A 19,166-nucleotide genomic window follows, 5' to 3' on the forward strand; every position below is an offset into this window, starting at 1 on the left:
CAAGGAAACAACATTTTCTTGAGATTTAGATGAAGTGTCACTGTTCCACACCTCAGGTGTTGTTAACAAGCCAGCAAGTGACAAGGGTTGACAGATGTGTGTGACACGTTATGGAAAAGAGGAGAAATTGTCATGAATATCTAAATGTTGAAGCAAAGATCTAAGGAAATACTTGCTGGAAATGCAATCACAACAATAGTATACTATAGCTATGATAAGTGAATAACATTTTTTTTTTAAGTTTGGAAACAGTTCCTAAAATCCAAAAGAACACCTCAGCCTTTAAAAAAAACCGACAACAACATCAGGATAATGGGTGTTGCTCTGTACTGCACAGTCTATGCTACAGCACCTTAACGCTGTGTATCTTTTTACAGTTACAGGAAGGATTAATGCAGACGAGTCATCGTAGCTGAAATGTAAAACAATTGACCATCACATCCTGTTAAAGAGACTGGAACACTTAATCGGCATTAGAGGAACTAAATAAGCTGCTTTAAATCTAATTTGTCAGATTGTACTTCATACACATGGATGATGAATCCTGTTTGTGTGACAAAGATTGCTGAAAGTTCCACAAGGGTCTGTGCTGGGACAAATTCTATTTACCTTATTTATGCTTCCTTTTGGTTAAACTCTGGGTAAACACTCTCTCCTCCCCACACTGTCTGTTTCTAATAAGCTGTCCTATTGAATAAAGGCAAGAAACCTCATGTTTAATCAAAAAATATGTTCATTCTTATGAAGATGATGATACCCATATACTTAAAAAGTCATACAAAAAAAAAAAAAAAAAAAAACTAAACTCAAAGCATTCCCTGAGGACATAAAGAAACAATTAATTTTTTTGCCTCCCAATACTGACATTTGAAAGATGAAAGATGTTATTTTTGGACATTTTCTATTACTATATTTAAACTATAGGACAGTGTATAGAGTCAGAAACCAGGGAGAGAGAGAGTGGGAAAGGAGCCAAAGGTTGATTCGAAGGGGGGCCGGCAACCCCAATTCACTAAATCTATGTTAAAGACATATAACCCCTGTTTGAGAAAGTTCTGACGTTGTGTAAAATGTAAATAAAAAAACAGAAGGTGAGGATTTTCAAAACATGGAAACTCCATATTTAATTAAAAATAGCAGGTTACCCCTGCCATGTGCACTAATGTACCCTCATACAATCACAAACACTGGATTTATAAATGTGTGCTGATAACAAGCCAGATGGTCCCTCCCTCTCCTCTTGAGTCAGGAGAACGGGGGCGTCCATGATATGGAAAACAAAATTTCAAATTTTGTCTCGTCAGATCTCAGGACAGTCTGGTTTCTATTCTGGTTCCTCTTTGCATGGTAGAGTTTTAACTTGTATTAGTGGATGAACAAACTGTGTTCTCAGACACTGGCTTCTGGAAGTGATCCTGAGCCCATGCAGTGATGTCCCAAAAAATAATTGTGAAATACTTCAGATATTTCTTCAGTTGAATAATTGTATTAATAATATTATGTACCGTAGACACTGAAACACAGATTTATTTTTTGCAACTTTAAGCACACAGGCCCATCCAGCCATATATATTATATTAAGTTTTTCATCCGTTATAAATGAAGTATTTATATTGATCATAAAAATCTATATTTTGCAGATGCTTGGGTTAAAAGTCAGACAGCATCAAATCAAAAAGGAGGTCAAATAAAAACATTAGACTAAGCATGAGGTGTCTAGTTGACATTGATTGTAGGGTGTTACAACTGTTTTCCCCTAAATACTATGATGTCAACAGGCTCAGCTACATAACATTAAAATAAAGAAGTCTATCTGTCGTCTTCTATTTTTAGGATTGTATATAATTGAGTTTGGCTGATCTTGTTTAATTTTAGACTTCTGTGCACTGAAAAAAGAATCTGTGTGTGCAAAGGACAAACAATGACTCATTCAAATACTGGACCAGGGGACATTAAATAAGCAAATATACAAACAAAACTAGAGCGGAGAAACTTCAAGTCCGGCAAATGAGCTGAAACCACTTAGCAACATGTTTTTCTCTTTCTCGTGTTATTCTTATCCTGAAGGTGATTAAAGTTACTGTTTATTTGTTCACTCAGAACATACGTGCTTTACCCATGTGCTTCTATTTATTACTATATTTAATTATGTTTCATAAGCATGGTGTCAGTGGAGCAGTGGAGTAACATTACCTGTTTCCAACAACAGATGGCAGTATAAAATCACTCATGTTGAAAGAATAAATATTCAAGTCTTGTTTTTTTTAAACCTGGCGGCTGCATCTCTCTGAATCTCACAAATTTAGCTTTATTAATGCGATATTAATTGATGTATTATTAATTATTTTTGGTTAAAGAAAATGTAATTCAAGGTATATTTGCTTGACATGTGTTATTGTAAGCCAATGTATCATTTGCAGCAGGTTTACTGACGTGCATAAGTAAGGGATCTATTCAGTCCTACATATTGTACAGACGGACGCAATTCAATTCAAAAGCTCTCAGGTTGTTTTTTTCACCAGCTGTGTCTAAAAATGCAGCCGGAGGGAAAAAAAAAATAGTAAGCTGGGTGATGAGCACAGAATAATCACAATGTTTCTGTTTGGTGTTTCATCACCGAGAGTTTGTTCACAAATTTAATCGATAGAAACATGATGGAGCTGAAGGAGATCAATGCACACATTGGCAAAATGACCGGTTTTCATGCTGAAGTGATATCATCCTGGCTGTTTACCCGTCATTGTCACAATCTGATCAACGAGCTTCCTGCAGTAGCGCCCCTATCGGCTGACAGCGGAACTACAGCATACAAACCAGCGTCAAGTTACAGAAAAGACAAACTAGAATATCTGTCCGGATATTTAAATTAAAGCTCTCATTAAAATGACATCAACAAGTCTAGAATACATCAGAAAAATAACAAATACATCTTATTCAGTTTGCCAGTTTATCTCATTTAGGAACAGTTATTAGAGTGATGAGAGTCAATAAAACCCCTTTTTATATGAGGTGTCCCATCGTTGCCATAATTGGTGTACACATGAGACCAATTGGAATAAAAGGCAAGGACTAAGGCTTGAAATGGGCTTGGACTACTGATTTTCTTAATTAATTATCATTCTGATATTTATCTGATCATTGAATTTATCAATCTGGTCGTTTTAAAACATGCCCCTCATAATTTGCCAAAATCCCATAATACATCAACTTATTGCAAATGCTTTTTCAACCAACAGTGAATACCCAAAGAACGTTAATGCTAAACTTACATGATTAAACATAAATGCAGAGTTTGCAATGACATAGCAAAAGATAACACCATATATTTTCACAGTAGGCCTTCCTCAAAGTTATAAAGATTGGACTCACTAGTACCTTTATCTTTATCACGACATGTTCTTTCTGACATGTTCACAAAATTACGTGAAGAAATGTAAGGCTTAAGCAGTCAGATAAAAGTAAATCAAAGTGTTCTCAAAATTGGAGCTTCTTGTGTTACTATCGCAAAGGTAAGATAATAAAAACATGACAGGTTCTGTGGTTAAAGGATTGTAATTCTTGATGCCAAGTTTTATTTTTTATCCAGATTCCTAAAGTCTCCTATACTGAAAATATATATGTATTTTATTCAATTATACATTTTTTGCTTTAATGGGTCACTGACAATTGAAGATACAATAGAAAGATGAGGAACTGAAAAAAGAGGATGACATGCATGTAAAGTGGCAGGGGTCATTTTCTTCCACACAAAGACAAAATCCTTTGTATTCTAAAACTCACTCCGCAGCGAACAGTGTGCCGCTTTTATTTTGAAGTTGAAATCCACCTGTACTTCCGGTTTACTGCGTGTCACCTGTGTGTGTCTTGACGCAGGCAAGCTCGTCTGTAGCTGCTGCTGGCTGCTGCAGGCGTGCTATTTGCGGCAACGGGAGAGACCTCTGCGAAATGCCTTTTGTACTCGCAGGTATTTTTTTTGTTTGTTTGGTTTTGTGTTTGTTTCGCGAGGGTCACGTCACAGCGTTTGTAGCCATGCTCTGTGGCGGATTCAGCGGGCTGTCCTAGCTGCCTGAGCCGCTCCAGCAGCGGTGGGTCCGGTGCAGTGCACAGCCGGGGATGAGGCCTACTTGTTAAAGCTCCCCCACCACCCCTCCATCGCGATGGCTGATGATCAACAACAACCTGGTCAGAAGCCTGCCTCGGGATTAGGCTCTCTTCCAGCGTTGGTGCCAGGACTCCAGGGGCCCGAGGCTAACGCGTTACAGTTCAAAATAAAGAATTCAATTTGGTAAGGATGACAATGACCAGCGGAGATGCAGTCACACTGTCCTATTTCGCTAGCCGTAGCCTCGTAATTAGCGTATCTAGCTTCTGGAGTGTAAAGGGAGGCTGAGTGTGCTGCACAAAGCGGCTGGAAATAACCCGAGTGGCCCCGGTGCCAGTCATTGATATTTTACTGGAAAAAAAAAGATTGCAGCCAGTAAAGCTCACTGTCTGCTGCCTGTTTACGCACTAATAACATTATTAACGTCGGGTTACTCACAGCAAGCTCAGCTTTAATCAGCAGCATCAAGCCAGAGGAGGCCATGTGATAGATGACACCGAATCCAGCGGTGGTGCTGATGCTCAGGATGACAGGTGTCAAAGCAGACAGCTCCAGTGAGACAAACGCACACTGATTTTAATGCTGCTAATGACAAAAGAAAGACACCGACCTATGAATGGTGTAGTTTTGTGAGTGTGTTGTTTTCAGTGGGGGGGGGGGGTTGATGTTTTTTTTTTTGTTCGATTATGTCATTTTGAATGCACTGCACTTGCTCTTGTTTTGTACATGTTGTACTTACAGTGTTTTAGATTTATTGCAGAGCTCTTACATTTTTGATCACTTTATAAAGGCATGATGACATTGTTTTTTTTTTTTTAAAATACAAAATAGCCAGCAGAGATAAAGTGAAAACATGATTTTTAGATGTGAAGATCACTTAATATGAAATGATTACACCCCCCCCCCCCATTTGCAGAAGAGCTCAGGATCATTGCCTTTGTTACACCTGCTTTGATAATCCAGGAGAAGTCTCTTAAGGCTTGTCTGAAATCCCTATTAACCCTATGAGCTCAGGTGTGCATGACATTAAGTGTTTACAATATTTGTTGTGTCCTTATCATCAATTTGATATATATGAGCATAGTAATGCCCAAAAAACAAGATATCTCATCATGTCACATCTAAAAAAAAACAAAATAAACACGGGGAGCTGCTTCAGTTTTAAGCTTATCGCTAAATTGATCAATTAACGTCAAAGCCAGAGAGCTGAAAACGGATATAAAAATGAAATGTAGAGTGGACTCCATCATTGTGAAAAATGGAAGCAACAAATGTGATGCTGGCAATACAGCTAAACTTTTTAAACCAGGCAAGAAGGGGAGTGTTGTGGGAGGTCAAGGAACTGCTTCCTGCTCCTTCTGGGGCTAACCTCTTTTTTTTTTGTTAACAGTAATGTAGATTTATGGCAGTATTGTACCATATAACAAGAACCTGAGACATGCAGCTGAGAGGAGGCTGGATTGGCTTAGTTAGAGGTGTTGGCCCTGTTTTCACCTGGTGTTCATTTTTGTCTTGAGTGATACAATCCCAGGTGAAAAGCCATAAGTACATTTGTAAATGTAACCAAGACAAATCGAGAACCTGTATTCTGGGACACATTAGTTCACATTGTAAATGTCCCCAAAGGACTCGGCTTAGCTCGGAGTTGTAGAAACCTGAAGGTGGCAGACTCTTCCCATTCAACTTTTACTGAATTTAAACTGGAGCCGCCAAGAAGTGAAGCTCCAACGTCTGTAAAAGTTGCTTTCAAAATGCGCCAAATTAAGGCTGTGAACTCTTTGCAAAGAAGAGATTTATGTTTGTTTAGAAATAATGGGATTTAAAAAAATAAGAATATTTAACTTTTCGTTAATTCTACTGCACAGAAGGGTGCAAAAAGGTGAAGAAGCCATTGTATAGCATAATATCTGATTAAAGGTAAATGCCAAAAATTAACATTGTCTTTGATTTTAATCACATCTGACAAGATTGAATGTAGCAACCTCTCATGAAACAATATTTTAATACCATCATTTTAATCTCTTAAAAAACAATATATAAATGTCAAAACATCTTCTAGATTGATTCAAATGAAGACTCATTCTGGTAACTAGTTTTATTTCAAACTTCACCCTATACAGAGACTAAGAACAGGGGTATGCAATTAAATCATCTTAGTTAAAATAAAAGATCAATCCTTTATGTATCAGGACTATTGTAATTTCAGGCATGTTATTCATCTTTCTGCCCTCTTTCCCTTTTTAGCAAATCTGTACAATCAAAAGTGGACAGCATATTGGTGAGTATCTACAACAAAATGTTTCACTTATGAAGGTATTAAAGTCTGTGTTGTTTGTTACCTAACCCTACTGTATGTCACCACTTAAATGTAGCTGTGTGTTTGTGACTCATGAGAAATAGATCACAGCTCATCATTTAGGTAGAAACAAATATGAATGTTTTTTTACATCTATGTTCTTATGTACATAATTACAAAACCACACCATGTTTTTAAAATTGGTTTAACTTTTATTTACATCAAGGCCATAGATTAAAAGAAAATATTTAATATAACGTCAACATTTGCGCTTCATTTAATTTTTTTTTTTCCAATTAAGTGAATGTTTTCTACATTATGTTGGCCTGTAAGAAAAAGTACACCTATCAGATTTTCATTGAGTGAAGTTAAATTAGATTTTTTTGGTCTCCCTGCCATGTTTATATGAACTTGTTTTTATTTTACTAGCTTACTGTAGGTTATATGTCAGTATTAGCTTTGTATATATATTAATTTTGCTTTATGATCTAACTTATTTTAGTAAGTAAACAAACAACATATTGTCACAAACATTTCCTAAACCAAGGATTTGATTCAATTCTTCTAAAAAAAATAGCATTAATAAAATAAAAAAGAGGTTTGCATAAGACCATTATGAGAGAAGTTTAAACTAGTGTGATCATATCATTTATGCCCTTGAATACTGGGATGTAAATGCTGTGCCTGTTTGAAAAGCTTCTGTTTTGAAATGGAACTTGTAATGAGCAGGTGGTGCTTGCATTATGTAGCATGGCTTCACAAGAGGTTTGCTATATCTGTGACAGGTGATTCTGTAAATGAAACTCAAATGATGTTAATGGTATCAAACATCTGAGGTTGTCTGGGTAACCAGTTAGCATGCTAATGATATGCATAAAGGACTCGTTTGAAAATCCACAAAAACATTTAAGGGGATGGTACAAAAAAAAAAAAGACAAATTAATGATCAAACCAAGCAGACGAGGATTCAGACAGGTAACTCGGCCTGCGATTGTAACAATGGAGTGTAGTAAATAAAGTCTTGATTCACTGCTGATTGGCTGACAGCTCTCACCTCATTCATTCAAGCATTGGTTACCGTAGCAACAAAGAGGCAAATAGAAAATGAAGAGGTGAGATGAATCCATTCTTAGAAAACCAATTGAAAACGGTTGGGGTGGAATCAATAGAAAAGGAGGTTGTTTACGTGCAGATGTCACATTAGTGTTGCAATTTAAAATCAGCGCCAAATTTGCAAAGTTGCCTCCATTTTCAGTGCTGCTTATATATCTATTTGTCTACAATGGTACAAGGAGTAAGGCCTGAAATGACTCTTCAGATGAATGTAACCACATGTCTTTTATGGTTTTTATTTTTTATTTTCGCTTCCACATGGTGAGAAATTTAAAATGCAGTTTAGCGTTTTACTCATTTGATGTATGTATGTTCTTCTTTTTCCTTCTGTTACTTGAATGTTTACAGCAAGATGTTGAGAAGTTTACAGACATCGAAAAACTCTACCTCTACCTGAAGTTGCCTTCTGGTCCCAGCAGTGGCAATGACAAAAGGTACATCACAGACACACACTTGACTCCAATTTTCCACTTTGCACTTAAGCCTATTCTTGTCTCTCACACACACGGCTGCTTTGTTATGGCTATCATTACATTATTGGCACTGTGGTCTCATTGCTTGTCAAAAATGCGTCACGCTATTGGCTGGCTGCTATGGAGTAAAATAAGTTAAATTCCAAGTTTATTCTGCTTATGCTATTTTTGGGGGGTGTCTGCTGTTCACTTTACTTCATGCGGTATATTATCATTCTTTTTTTTGGGCTGTATTATTGATTATCATTATGAAGCAAACCACTGATATGTGTAGATTTTTGCTATACCTAGCTGTCTGTGTGTCATTTGTTTCCCCATATCTATTCATCACCCCAACCCCCCAATTCTACCCATTTGGACTGAGAATGAGAGGGGGTCCTCCACTCCTGGATTATGGTATTAAAGTTTCTGTATTAACACGAAAATGAGGCATACAAGTCAAGGACACTGCCTCACCAAATTTATCTGTCTCATGTACCGCTTTCAGTGATCAGAGTTCCATGTCGTCAAGCCGTACTCAACAGATGTATGCATTCAACTGGATACGGAATCACCTAGAAGAGCACCCAGAGACTTCCCTCCCAAAGCAAGAGGTGTATGATGAATACAAGTAAGTGTTTGGGGTCGAGAACAGGATTATATGTCTTCACCAGGGTACTATGCTTTATTATCTTATGAGGCTTCTCTTCTCTTGCAGGAGCTATTGTGACAATCTTGGCTACAATCCACTGAGTGCAGCAGACTTTGGAAAGATCATGAAGAATGTCTTTCCCAACATGAAGGCACGTCGACTGGGCATGAGGGGCAAATCCAAATATCCTTCAATTCTTATGGAATCATAAATTACACTCTTCCCATGCGATTAATAGTCTGAGCTTCACCTTACTCGGTCCTTATTCATTCTGGAGCCAAGAATTAAAGATACAGATGATCTATTTCTTCTTGCAATGAGAGACTTTAAGTTTAAGAAATAACCATAATATACTCTCAGCATAAATTAATGGCACTTTTATACTCGCCAGTTCTTAATTTGTGATTTGCTCTTTTTGGTTTGTATTCTTGGAATGTAATCACTCTACCACTGAGCGGCTGTGGATCAGTGATAGAGCCGGTCATCTCTCAACTGAAAGGTTGGAGGGTTCAATCCCCAGCTCCCGCAGCCACATGTAGTTGTGTCCTGCTGCTTTGTTGGCGGTGTGTGTATGAATGGATTAGTTAATACTAGTGGACACTTGACATAGCATCTTCTGCCGTCAGTGTGTGAATGTGAAGTCTACTCACCATTAACCATAACTAGCAGATGCATGCAAATTAGTTGATGGACATTTTTAACAAGGTACATTTCAGATTTGAGCTTTATCTGAAAAAAGAGGACAGCACAGTTTGGTCTGACTTTTTTGGCACTATAAATTAGGATGTTTAGAATGTGATTCATCTGAAAAATTGTTTCTAATTGACATATTTGGACATATTTTAGGAAGTTATTGTCTTCCTTGGGTCTTGAGGAGGATCGGAAGAATCTTATAGACACATTGCAAGGATTTAATCCAGATCAAACCTAGGAGCGCATATTGTGTACATTTCTACAACCAAAGTCAAATCGTTTTGGACCCCTTAACTCCTTCTCACATACTGTTATAGCGGGTTAAGGAAGAAAGCTTTTGTTCACATGCCGTCCCTTCCCAACTTGGACCTGCAGAAATCTGGAGATGGGGTAAGATAAACATCAACTCTTTCATCTCCTCTTTTAAAACACAAAGATGCTCATCCACCCTCTGTCTGACCGCAGTGTGAACTGATGGAGCCGTCAGGCCAGTCCCCGAGCGCTGAGGATGAGATGAGATCTGCAGCCTGTGGATTGGTTTGTGAGTGGGCCCAGAAAGTACTGAGTCGTCAGTTTGACCACGTGGAGGATCTAGCCCGCTTCCTGCTCAATAGCCACTACATTGGTACTAAGTCCATGGCTGCACTCACTGTTATGACGGGAACACCCACAGGTAAAGATCTCCTCTGATCTGCTGCTATGGTCATATTACCAATGACTGTTTTGTGTGTGTTTCTGAAATTTACATGCATGCTATGTTTGATGTGTTATTGGAGGAGTTGGCATTCTCTATTCACTTCATATAATAACAGCCTACCTCCATTAAACAATCAAATCAACAAACTATGGCTTAAAGTTAATCCCATTTTATACAGCAGTAAAAGTTTGAAATTTAAGTAAATTGTGACAAAACAAATTATATTAACAAGTAATTATTTTATTTATTGATTAATGTTTTCATATTAACTGTTTCATAATTTTTATATATTTTGTACTGTAAGTCAAAACTTGCCCTGCTGGCCTCACAGAGTTAGAGGTACTTTGCCCTTGTTGTATCCTGGCTAATCATCTTCTTATTTTCTCTCAAAAGGAATGAAGACGCCAACTCCAGCCTCTGCGTTTGTGCCCACAGCTGAGGCAAACTCTTTCCAGCCAGTGAAGACCCTGCCCTCTCCTTCTGTTGATGCAAAGCAGCAACTGCAGCGCAAGATTCAGAAGAAGCAGCAGGAGCAGAAACTCCACTCGCCCCTTCCCAGTGAGGCCCAGGTCAAGAGGACCGAGGCCAGTACCCCTGGACCGACCATTCCCTGTGGCAGCCCTGCTCTGCTCTCCCCTCAGCCCACCATTGGCATTGTAGTAGCAGCTGTTCCAAGCCCAGTCACGGTATGTGGCTTGATTATTTCCAATGAATATGCTAAGTTGTGGAATTAATAAATGTGATTTAATTAATCTAACTCTTCCCCTCCCAGGTACAGAGGAGCAGGCAGTTAATGACCTCGCCAAGCCCTGTAGGGACAGAGGGGAAGGTGTTGCCTGTCAACTTCCAAGTGGTGACTCAGTCTCTTAAACAGTCACCCAAAACTCCCCAGAACATCTCAGCTAGTCCTGTGGGTGACCGTCTTGCCCGACACGGTACAAGGTATGCCCAAATCCTGCCCAAGCCCTCTGCCACCAGTGCCATCACACTGCGCTCACCCCCCACCTTGCTCATCACCAACAGCCCCATCAAAACTGTGATGCCCAATCCCCACGTCAGCTCAGTCAATGTGGTAAAGATGACGGCCATTGCTTTGGCTCCCAGCAGCAGCAGTACGACAGTTCGCCCCACCTCTACAGGTATTAGTACCATAGCCGCTATGGATGATACCCAGCATCTTCACGGTGGGAGCTTAGCTGCCCCTCAGTCACCCGCAATCAGAACCTGTGCCCTAGTCTCGACCCCTACCTTCTCCACGGACACCAAAGTGGTGCATGAATCTGTAAGCGACAACAAGCCCACCCACGGCACAGAGAAAACTACTGTAGGGGCCAAAGAGGGAGCTAAGTTCAGAGCTGCCAGTGAGCCAAGCTTCCTGGTGAAGTGTTCTCCAGTACCGGACAAGGGGGCAAGGATAAAACGTGACCCCACTTCCCCTCCCATCTCAGTAGCTGTAGCTGGGACTCAGGACAGCAATAACAGTAACTGCCATGACAGTACTTTGTACTTGACTGTTGATAATCAGAACTCCAATGGCAACGCTTCATCCAATGGCTCCTCTGCTGTTACCCCGACATCGAAAGACCCTTGCACAGATGCAAAGAGCCCCAGGAAGCGCACAGGCTCAAGTGGGGATACCCATGTAATTCCTGTGAAGAGGGTGTTTATCTCGCAGCAGCCATTGGCTGTAGTTGACAATCCCAAGCTTGGAGTCAGTGCTGCAGTGAAGAGGCTCCCTAGACCGGGAACCCTTGCCCGACCAGAGAGTGCCCCCTGCAAAGTGACTGTGAAACACACCACCATAGGGCCAACACAGATCCTTGCACTTTCCGACTCACCCATCATACACACTGAGGGCTCCCATACTGTTGTCAAACCGCAAGCCTTGGTGAAGCATGAAGACCATTCTCTTAGCACTAATATCAGCACTGGAGCAGCTGGAAGCAACACATCTGATCAAGTGTTGCTACAGCAGATCACCGGGGACACTCATGCCATACCAACCAACTCAGGAGCACACGCAGCCTCTGTGATGAGCGACTTAAAGAGCACAATGTGGGAGGAGGGACAACTTGACGAGCTTCGGAAGCAGGCGTTTGCTCAGCAGATACCAGCAGAACACAAACAAGCCCCCGCCGACCAACTTTCCATTATTGCTCAGGCCTCCGAGTCTTCTGGCCAGCTCTCCCTAACGCAGGAGATGGTTGACTTTGCAGGTTCTCAGCCTAACATGGACTACTTCCCGTTCAATGATGACGACATGACCCAGGACAGCATTGTGGAGGAGCTGGTCCAAATGGAGGAGCAGATGAAGCTGAAGGGTCTGTTTGGTAGTTGTGTTGAAGTCTCTTTACAAGGCCAGTCGGCTGGCAACCAAGGCTCTATCCTAAATACTCACCAGGCCAGTACTGCCTTCTACCACTCTGCCCACAGTAGTACCACTCCTGTCCAAACTCCCACTCCAACACCGACTCCTACCCCAACACCAACCCCCACTTCTGAAATGACGCTCGGACACAGCATGACGCGAGAGAGCCCTTGCTCCCGCATGGCTCCCATCACCCCCGTGGATGGAGCTATGGGTCGCCATACTCCCATCAGCACGCCTCTGTCCAACTGCAGCAGCAGCGTCCCCCCGAGCCCAGTGGAGTGCAGGAACCCTTTTGCATTCACTCCCATCAACTCAAGCATTACAGGTTATCACGACGCCAGTATCGTCTCCAGCAGCCCAGTTAAGCCCATGCAGAGGCCAATGGCTACACACCCTGACAAGGCCAAATTGGAATGGATCAACAACCGCTACAACAGCACCTCTACAGGTCCTTTGTCAAACCACAGTATAGGCATTCTTCCCAGCTACCAAGACCTGGTAGATGACCAATTTCGTAAACCACATGCCTTTGCAATCCCAGGTCAGTCCTTTCAAGCTCAGTCAAGACAAGATGTTGCTCACTTTGGCCGTTTGACCCCCATTTCCCCGGTGCAGCAACAACAACAAATGGTTACTGGGGTAACAACTCCCACTAAACAGGAGAGTTTTGCTGTGCCTGCCCCTTTAGACAGCAAGGCATCAACCTCATCTGCATCCAGTACTTTCCGTTGCCGTAGTGTTAGCCCTGCTGTGCGCCAGAGAAACTTCAGTGGCAACACTGGGCCTCCCATCACCACCACCACAAATACCACATCCACCCCCAACGCTCGAACAGTGGTCTCGCCTTTTAACTCCCCCATCACCTCTGAGGTGCTTAGCATCCTCTCCAACAGCCAGACAGTCAGCTCTGTCCATAGCATGGTGCAGCGTAGCCAGTCTGTACCTCTGAACATCATGATGCAGAGCGAGATGCTGCCTGTGCAGGGTCAGAGTACCGCCAAAATCACAAATGTACTCCTCAGCAAGATGGAAAGTGATGGGGATGATTCTGTACGTGGCCTGGGCATAAACAACCTCCCGTCTAACTATACGGCCCGAATGAATCTCACACAGATCCTGGAGACCACTCCAGGCTTCGCAGGAGGATCTGCTCACCAGACTCAGTTAGCTCCTGTCAGCTCCAGCCCTGCTGCCTTCGATCTCCAGCAGCATGGCTACCTCACCACTGGGAGTGGAGAACAGGTGAGTTTCTCCTCTGGGGATAGCCAAGCACAAGCAGGTTCTGGTGAGCAAGACCAGCAGCAGCAGCAGCAGCAGCAGCAGCAGCTCCAGGAGAATCCCGTGCAGACACAACCACAGCTCCTTCTCCAGAGCACACAGCAGCAGGAGGTGGAGGATGAGCAACAACAGCTGGATTTCAACAACACTGTCAAGGACTTGTTGGGGGATGACAGCCTCAACCCCAGTTCCCAGTTGGTGGGTCAGGTAGCTTCAGAGCTCAACGCTGTGGCGTCGGACTTCTCAAACGACATCAGACTGACCTCAGATCTGTCCAGTAGCATCACTGACCTTAACACATTGGACACCAACCTGCTCTTTGACCCCAATCAGCAGCAGGAACAATATGAAGACTCAACACTGGAAGAACTAAAGAATGACCCGCTTTTTCAGCAGATATGCAGTGATACTGTGAACTCTGGTTTTGACTGGCTAGAAAGCAAAGACCAGCCTACTACAGTAGAGATGCTGGGCTAATGTTATTAATGTTATCTTTTATTGTGTATGATTCTGTTCTTTGTTGTTTGTTTGGTGCGTATGTAGTATATCTGTTTTTAAACAAGACTTTGTTGGGATTTGTCTGGACTTTGCCATTCGTTCAGTTAAAAGTGCCAGGCTTACCAGAAAATCTCTCCTACTGACGTAGAGCTACTTCTCTCCTTTTGCATTTGTTACCTGGAGATCAGAACGTAACCACTTTTCTCCCTCATCTAAAATTAGAAATGTAAACATTTCAAGTTCAAAAGTGTGAGTACTTGGTGGCAGCATGCACTTGCAAAGAGCAAGGTTTGTATGGGAGGGTCATTAAGAGAAACATAATCTTCCATATTATAACCAATCAATAATGCAATATTCATATTTAATGAACAAATGAGATGGATAGGAAATTTGGCACAAAAGACCAAAAATGTACGGTGTATACCAATCTTAGTGAGTGCAGTTCAAGTTTAACCAAATGGAGACAATACTGGGATGGTAGTATATGCACATAATAGTTTTAGTACATTTGCCTGCCATATCTGAATATTAAAAAGGGTAGCATCTTGTGCTGCCGGGTGCTGAATTTATGACATAATCTTTATACTTTATCATAAACCAAATCAGTGGAAAACTGATTCACATCTGAGCATTGTCCGAAAGTGAAATTTTTCTTAAAGCCTATAATTCTTGTACTGTTTAATATCTTTTAAAGGGAGTAGATGAATCAGTGGGAACAAGATGGGAATTCAGGCCACTTTGTGGACTATACATCGAGAGGAATCAACAACTGGCTGCCTTATTCCCAAAGTCCAAGGCCTTACGCCATCTTTAGAGAGACTGTATATAGTAAAATGTTGAGAATCTTCGGAACCATCCAGACCTTTTATCATATCAAGGCAGCTGTTACTCTGATGTTTTCAGTACTATTTCTTATTGTTTTTGTTTTGCAGTGTTACAATATAGAGATGTATTGTATAGGTTCAAGACTACACTGTGTGCCCTTAACAGTGATGGATTTAGAGGAATTTGATAGTCATTTCATGAGAACCATGACAGGCACACTCTTAGTCATGAGATTTTTTTTTTTGGCATGCTGTATACTCCCAGCTTGGATACGAATATCAATAGTATGGAGAAGGCTTAGTTATTAAGAAGGCCAGAGGCTGACATTCATGTTTTGATGTCATCATGAGATCAAGAGAAAATGATGTTGTTCGTTAAGAATCCAGCCTTATTTCCATACCAAAGATGCTCTGTTTTAAAACATAAGAGATTACTACACATAGAGACACTCCTAGTTAACATGAACAGCAACGGGAAACGGGCAGCCTTGGAGATATAAAAGAGTTTTATTGCATTTGACAAAAACAATTAAGTTGCATAAATCTTATGTACAGTATGTAAATTAGTGAAATGGTCACTGTCCTATGTTTTATAGGTAACAATGGACCTGAAAGCATGTTGAAACCATCACTGCTAGCCAGGTAGGCTGTGTAATACAGTAGGATGCTTGCTTGAGTTTTTGGCTATTGTCAATGTTGTATAAGTCATGTTTAAGCTCCATCTGTAAATAGGATAGATCCATAGAGATTTGATGTATCAAGACACTATATTATGGCCATTATTCTAGCTAAGTATGTGCCATTTAAAAGAAAAAAAGCTTAACAGATCTATAGTCGGCAAGATACTGTATGTTGTGTGTTACATTTCTGGCTCAATGTGTCGTAAAAGTAATGCTGTCTGGTCTCGCTTGCTGATTTTATTTTATGTTTTTTCTATTCAAAGATAATAGGTCTCTGCAGTTGCAGAAGTGATGTGTGCTTTGAGCAGGATCAATAGCATGGTATATTGAGAAAAAAAGTTGTGATACTGTTAGCTGGTTGCAAACATCTCTGTGACAGACATTGTGCTCAAAGCCTTTCAGCAGACACTGGAAAAAAAACAATTACTCATGTTTCAACAAACTTTGGAGGTTCACATTATTGCACTAAATTTTTACGACACATGGCTTTGCCATATCTTTATGGACAAATGTAATGATGGATGCCCACAAAAATGAAAAAAAATATTTTTTATGACAAGATGAGTAGGGAAATTAAGGAAATGACTAATTGTCTTGTAGCAAAATGTGCATTAATCTCAGTGAGATACACATTTCTTACTCATTCTCATACATGAGAATAAAAAGCATTGAGGGAAAAAAGATAAGCAACCTTTTAAAACCAACATGCTCATTATGTTGATAAATGATTGTACGCACGCATGTGTGATTACTTCTGTTGTACTTTGTATTCTTGGTAACCACTGTCATCTGTGATTTGGGCAGGTTCTGTTAACCAGACTGGCAGTGCTAGTTTCACAAGTTACGTTACTTTTGTTGTGTTCTGTTTACTAAGTTAATGTTGTTCCTTATGTAATGTCGACTGTTTTTTATTTTTTTATTTTTCATATTCTTCTTTTGCAAAATGCATTTGTGAAGAAACTTCTTAATTTTTTTCTTTAACAATAAGGCACTGATATTTGAATCTGAATGAAGGAAATGCACCTCTTTATGAGTACAGGAGCTCCATCAAGCAGTGACTCTGATTCTTTACCTTTGACTGACCCAGAACCAACTCTGTTGACTATCTTGTCCATTTCTATCAGTAGAAAAAAACCCTCCTCTGTGGTGTTGTCTGGTGTACTGCTTAATGTACAGTAGCTTGTTAATATTGCAAACGCATTGTTTCTTTTTTCAATGGAAAGTACTCACTGGTGAGATTTTTAAAGTGGTTTTAAAAGCCAATAAACTTTTTTAAAGAATGTGCCACGGTTTTGAATTTTTTTTGGTTTTATAGTAATTTGCAGCTAATTGAAACATGTTCAAAATCATCACTTGTTAGTTTCAGCATTAATCGTTAAATTGGTCTTATTTTATTGTTTATAATTAATAAGGTGTTGAAAATGTTTCCGGTTAATGACAACATTTTAGGAAAGAAGTCTGGGTCTTTTTCCACTCAGACTGACCTAAACAAAGTTTAGATTGGACTGTCCCAGTCTGTGACATAATATTGCTGATTTCTCCAACATTATGACGATACTGATGGTTATTTGCTTTAAGTTAAACACCACACTCTTTTAATTTTTTATCAAACGAATCTATGTAAACTGGAAACCTTTCCATCACCCTCTTGGCTAGAGGTTAGAGGTCATCAGCTCTTCAAATGACCCCTAAGGTCAGTAGGGGGTGGCCTCTCCTAGTGACAAGCTCCAGCCAATCAGAGCCCAGTTTGTTCCTCGTCTACTCTGCTTTCCCAGGGCCTCCTCATATTCATAACATGTTAATGACCTTAACCCTATTGATCAAGGCCAAACAGGCTAACCTTTAGCCATGTGGAGCCCGGAGGTAACCTCCACCTACACACCAAAGCATTTGGCAACATGAGTTGACAGATTTCACGACTAATACAGAAACATGTTTTGTGTTATACAACTTATCAATATCCAGAGTAGGTAAACTATGGATACAGTTAGGTAGATCAGATTGTATATTCTACCATCCCTTCACAACTCAAGTAATCAATTTAGTGTTTGAGGGTAAAACACATTTTAAAAAAAACCTATGTTACATTTTTTTTTCTAATCAAACTGATGATGTCAGTAACTGTTTTCTGAAGCACCTAATGTCAGTTCACTTGTTTAAAAGCATCAGTGACCAATTAAGTAGAATATGACTGTTTCTTTCTAAACTGATTTAGAAATAGAAGAATATAAAATTCCAAACTAGTGAGCCTAACACATGATGTGATGCAATTAATCTAAGCAAGGGTTTTGAGCCTTAAATTACAACTGTAATGCTTTATATGATTAAATCAATAGTTGGTTCTAATCAATACATAATTACACTGACACCCCCCCCCCCCATTTGATTGGATATCGAAGAATAGAAGTGCATATTTGTGGCAGTAATCCTTAAAATCATTACACACACATTTATAGATATTGTCCAAAATGAGAGTTCGATTCTATCTTTTGGAAGGGAAAGCAAACACTCCAGTCAGAAGTGATGACTACCTAAACCCATGGATAGCTGTTTCACTGATACAGCATTGCTGATCTCACAGCTGGACCCTTTTGTGTTGCCATTGAATGACGGCTGAGAGAGGGGAGGGTCATTGTCAAAAGGCACGGTCGCTGGATCAATATTTGAATTCATTAGGCAGCTGACTTGCAGTCATCAATAGCCTAACTCTTCATAATTACCAGGTTCTGCTGTAGAAACAGATGCTGTTCAGTATGACCTTATTTCCAGTGGCCATTGGTAACTGATAATTCAGTGTTCATCTTGTTTCGTGCTCTCAGATTTCCTATGCACAGGAAAGAAGATCTAATTATAAGGCTAAGTTGCTACATGGGAAAGCAGTGGTATATTACTGATGACTTGTCATCAACATACTTGACTTGCTGTTTAAAATGACTATAGGTACAGATGTGGTCTTTAGATCAGGCCAGAGCTTGAAATGTGCATTTCAGCTTTATTTAGTGTTTAAACTGTTCGGCTGGAAAAAAACAGAAACTCTCAACTTGTTGAATGGAAAATGTGGTACATGTTGATGAAATAGGTACAAAAGAAATTGTGGAGACCAGGGTGACAACTATATAGATAAGAGCTCTTAATAAAAAATAGAGAGATCAGAGCAGGTGTTTAGAATCTTTACAATGAAATTAAGCACTTGTGGAAACTGGACTAGAAAGCCTGAGTAATTAAGACCAGAAGTTTTATTTTTTTTGGTAACGTTTTTTCTCTTAATGAAGAGAACCATTTTGAAAGGTTCGTTATTTATTTTACCATAAATAATTGAAAGGAAGCAACACAGTATACTCTTTACAGTGGCAGTACCTCCTGAGGGCCCCTGGGGTCCCCTACACCTCAGTGAGACAAAACCACACACGCTTGTAGCTTGAGCCGTCTGCGCATGCGTCACAGGCTCCCCGGCACCCCAGTTGAGCCGTCGGTCCTCCGTCGCTGGCAGAAGTGAGTTTGAGGATATAC

At 40.3% G+C, this 19,166-nt stretch overlaps 1 protein-coding gene across 1 annotated transcript; it reads left to right on the plus strand.

Annotated features, from left to right (window-relative positions):
- Nucleotides 1–3,880: 3,880 nt before the first annotated feature.
- On the plus strand, nucleotides 3,881–16,936 carry LOC110002958 (DNA-binding protein RFX7). The gene is made up of 10 exons (XM_065957123.1): nucleotides 3,881–4,285; nucleotides 6,347–6,380; nucleotides 7,860–7,944; nucleotides 8,341–8,380; nucleotides 8,472–8,594; nucleotides 8,682–8,798; nucleotides 9,614–9,698; nucleotides 9,774–9,981; nucleotides 10,399–10,691; nucleotides 10,778–16,936. The coding sequence occupies exons 1-10, from the start codon at nucleotides 4,158–4,160 to the stop codon at nucleotides 14,129–14,131; spliced, it is 4,467 nt and encodes a 1,488-aa protein (XP_065813195.1). The 5' UTR covers nucleotides 3,881–4,157; the 3' UTR covers nucleotides 14,132–16,936.
- The last annotated feature ends 2,230 nt before the right edge of the window (nucleotides 16,937–19,166 follow it).

Source organism: Labrus bergylta, chromosome 7 (assembly GCF_963930695.1).
Source record: "Labrus bergylta chromosome 7, fLabBer1.1, whole genome shotgun sequence".
NCBI classification, from domain to species: Eukaryota; Metazoa; Chordata; class Actinopteri; order Labriformes; family Labridae; genus Labrus; species Labrus bergylta.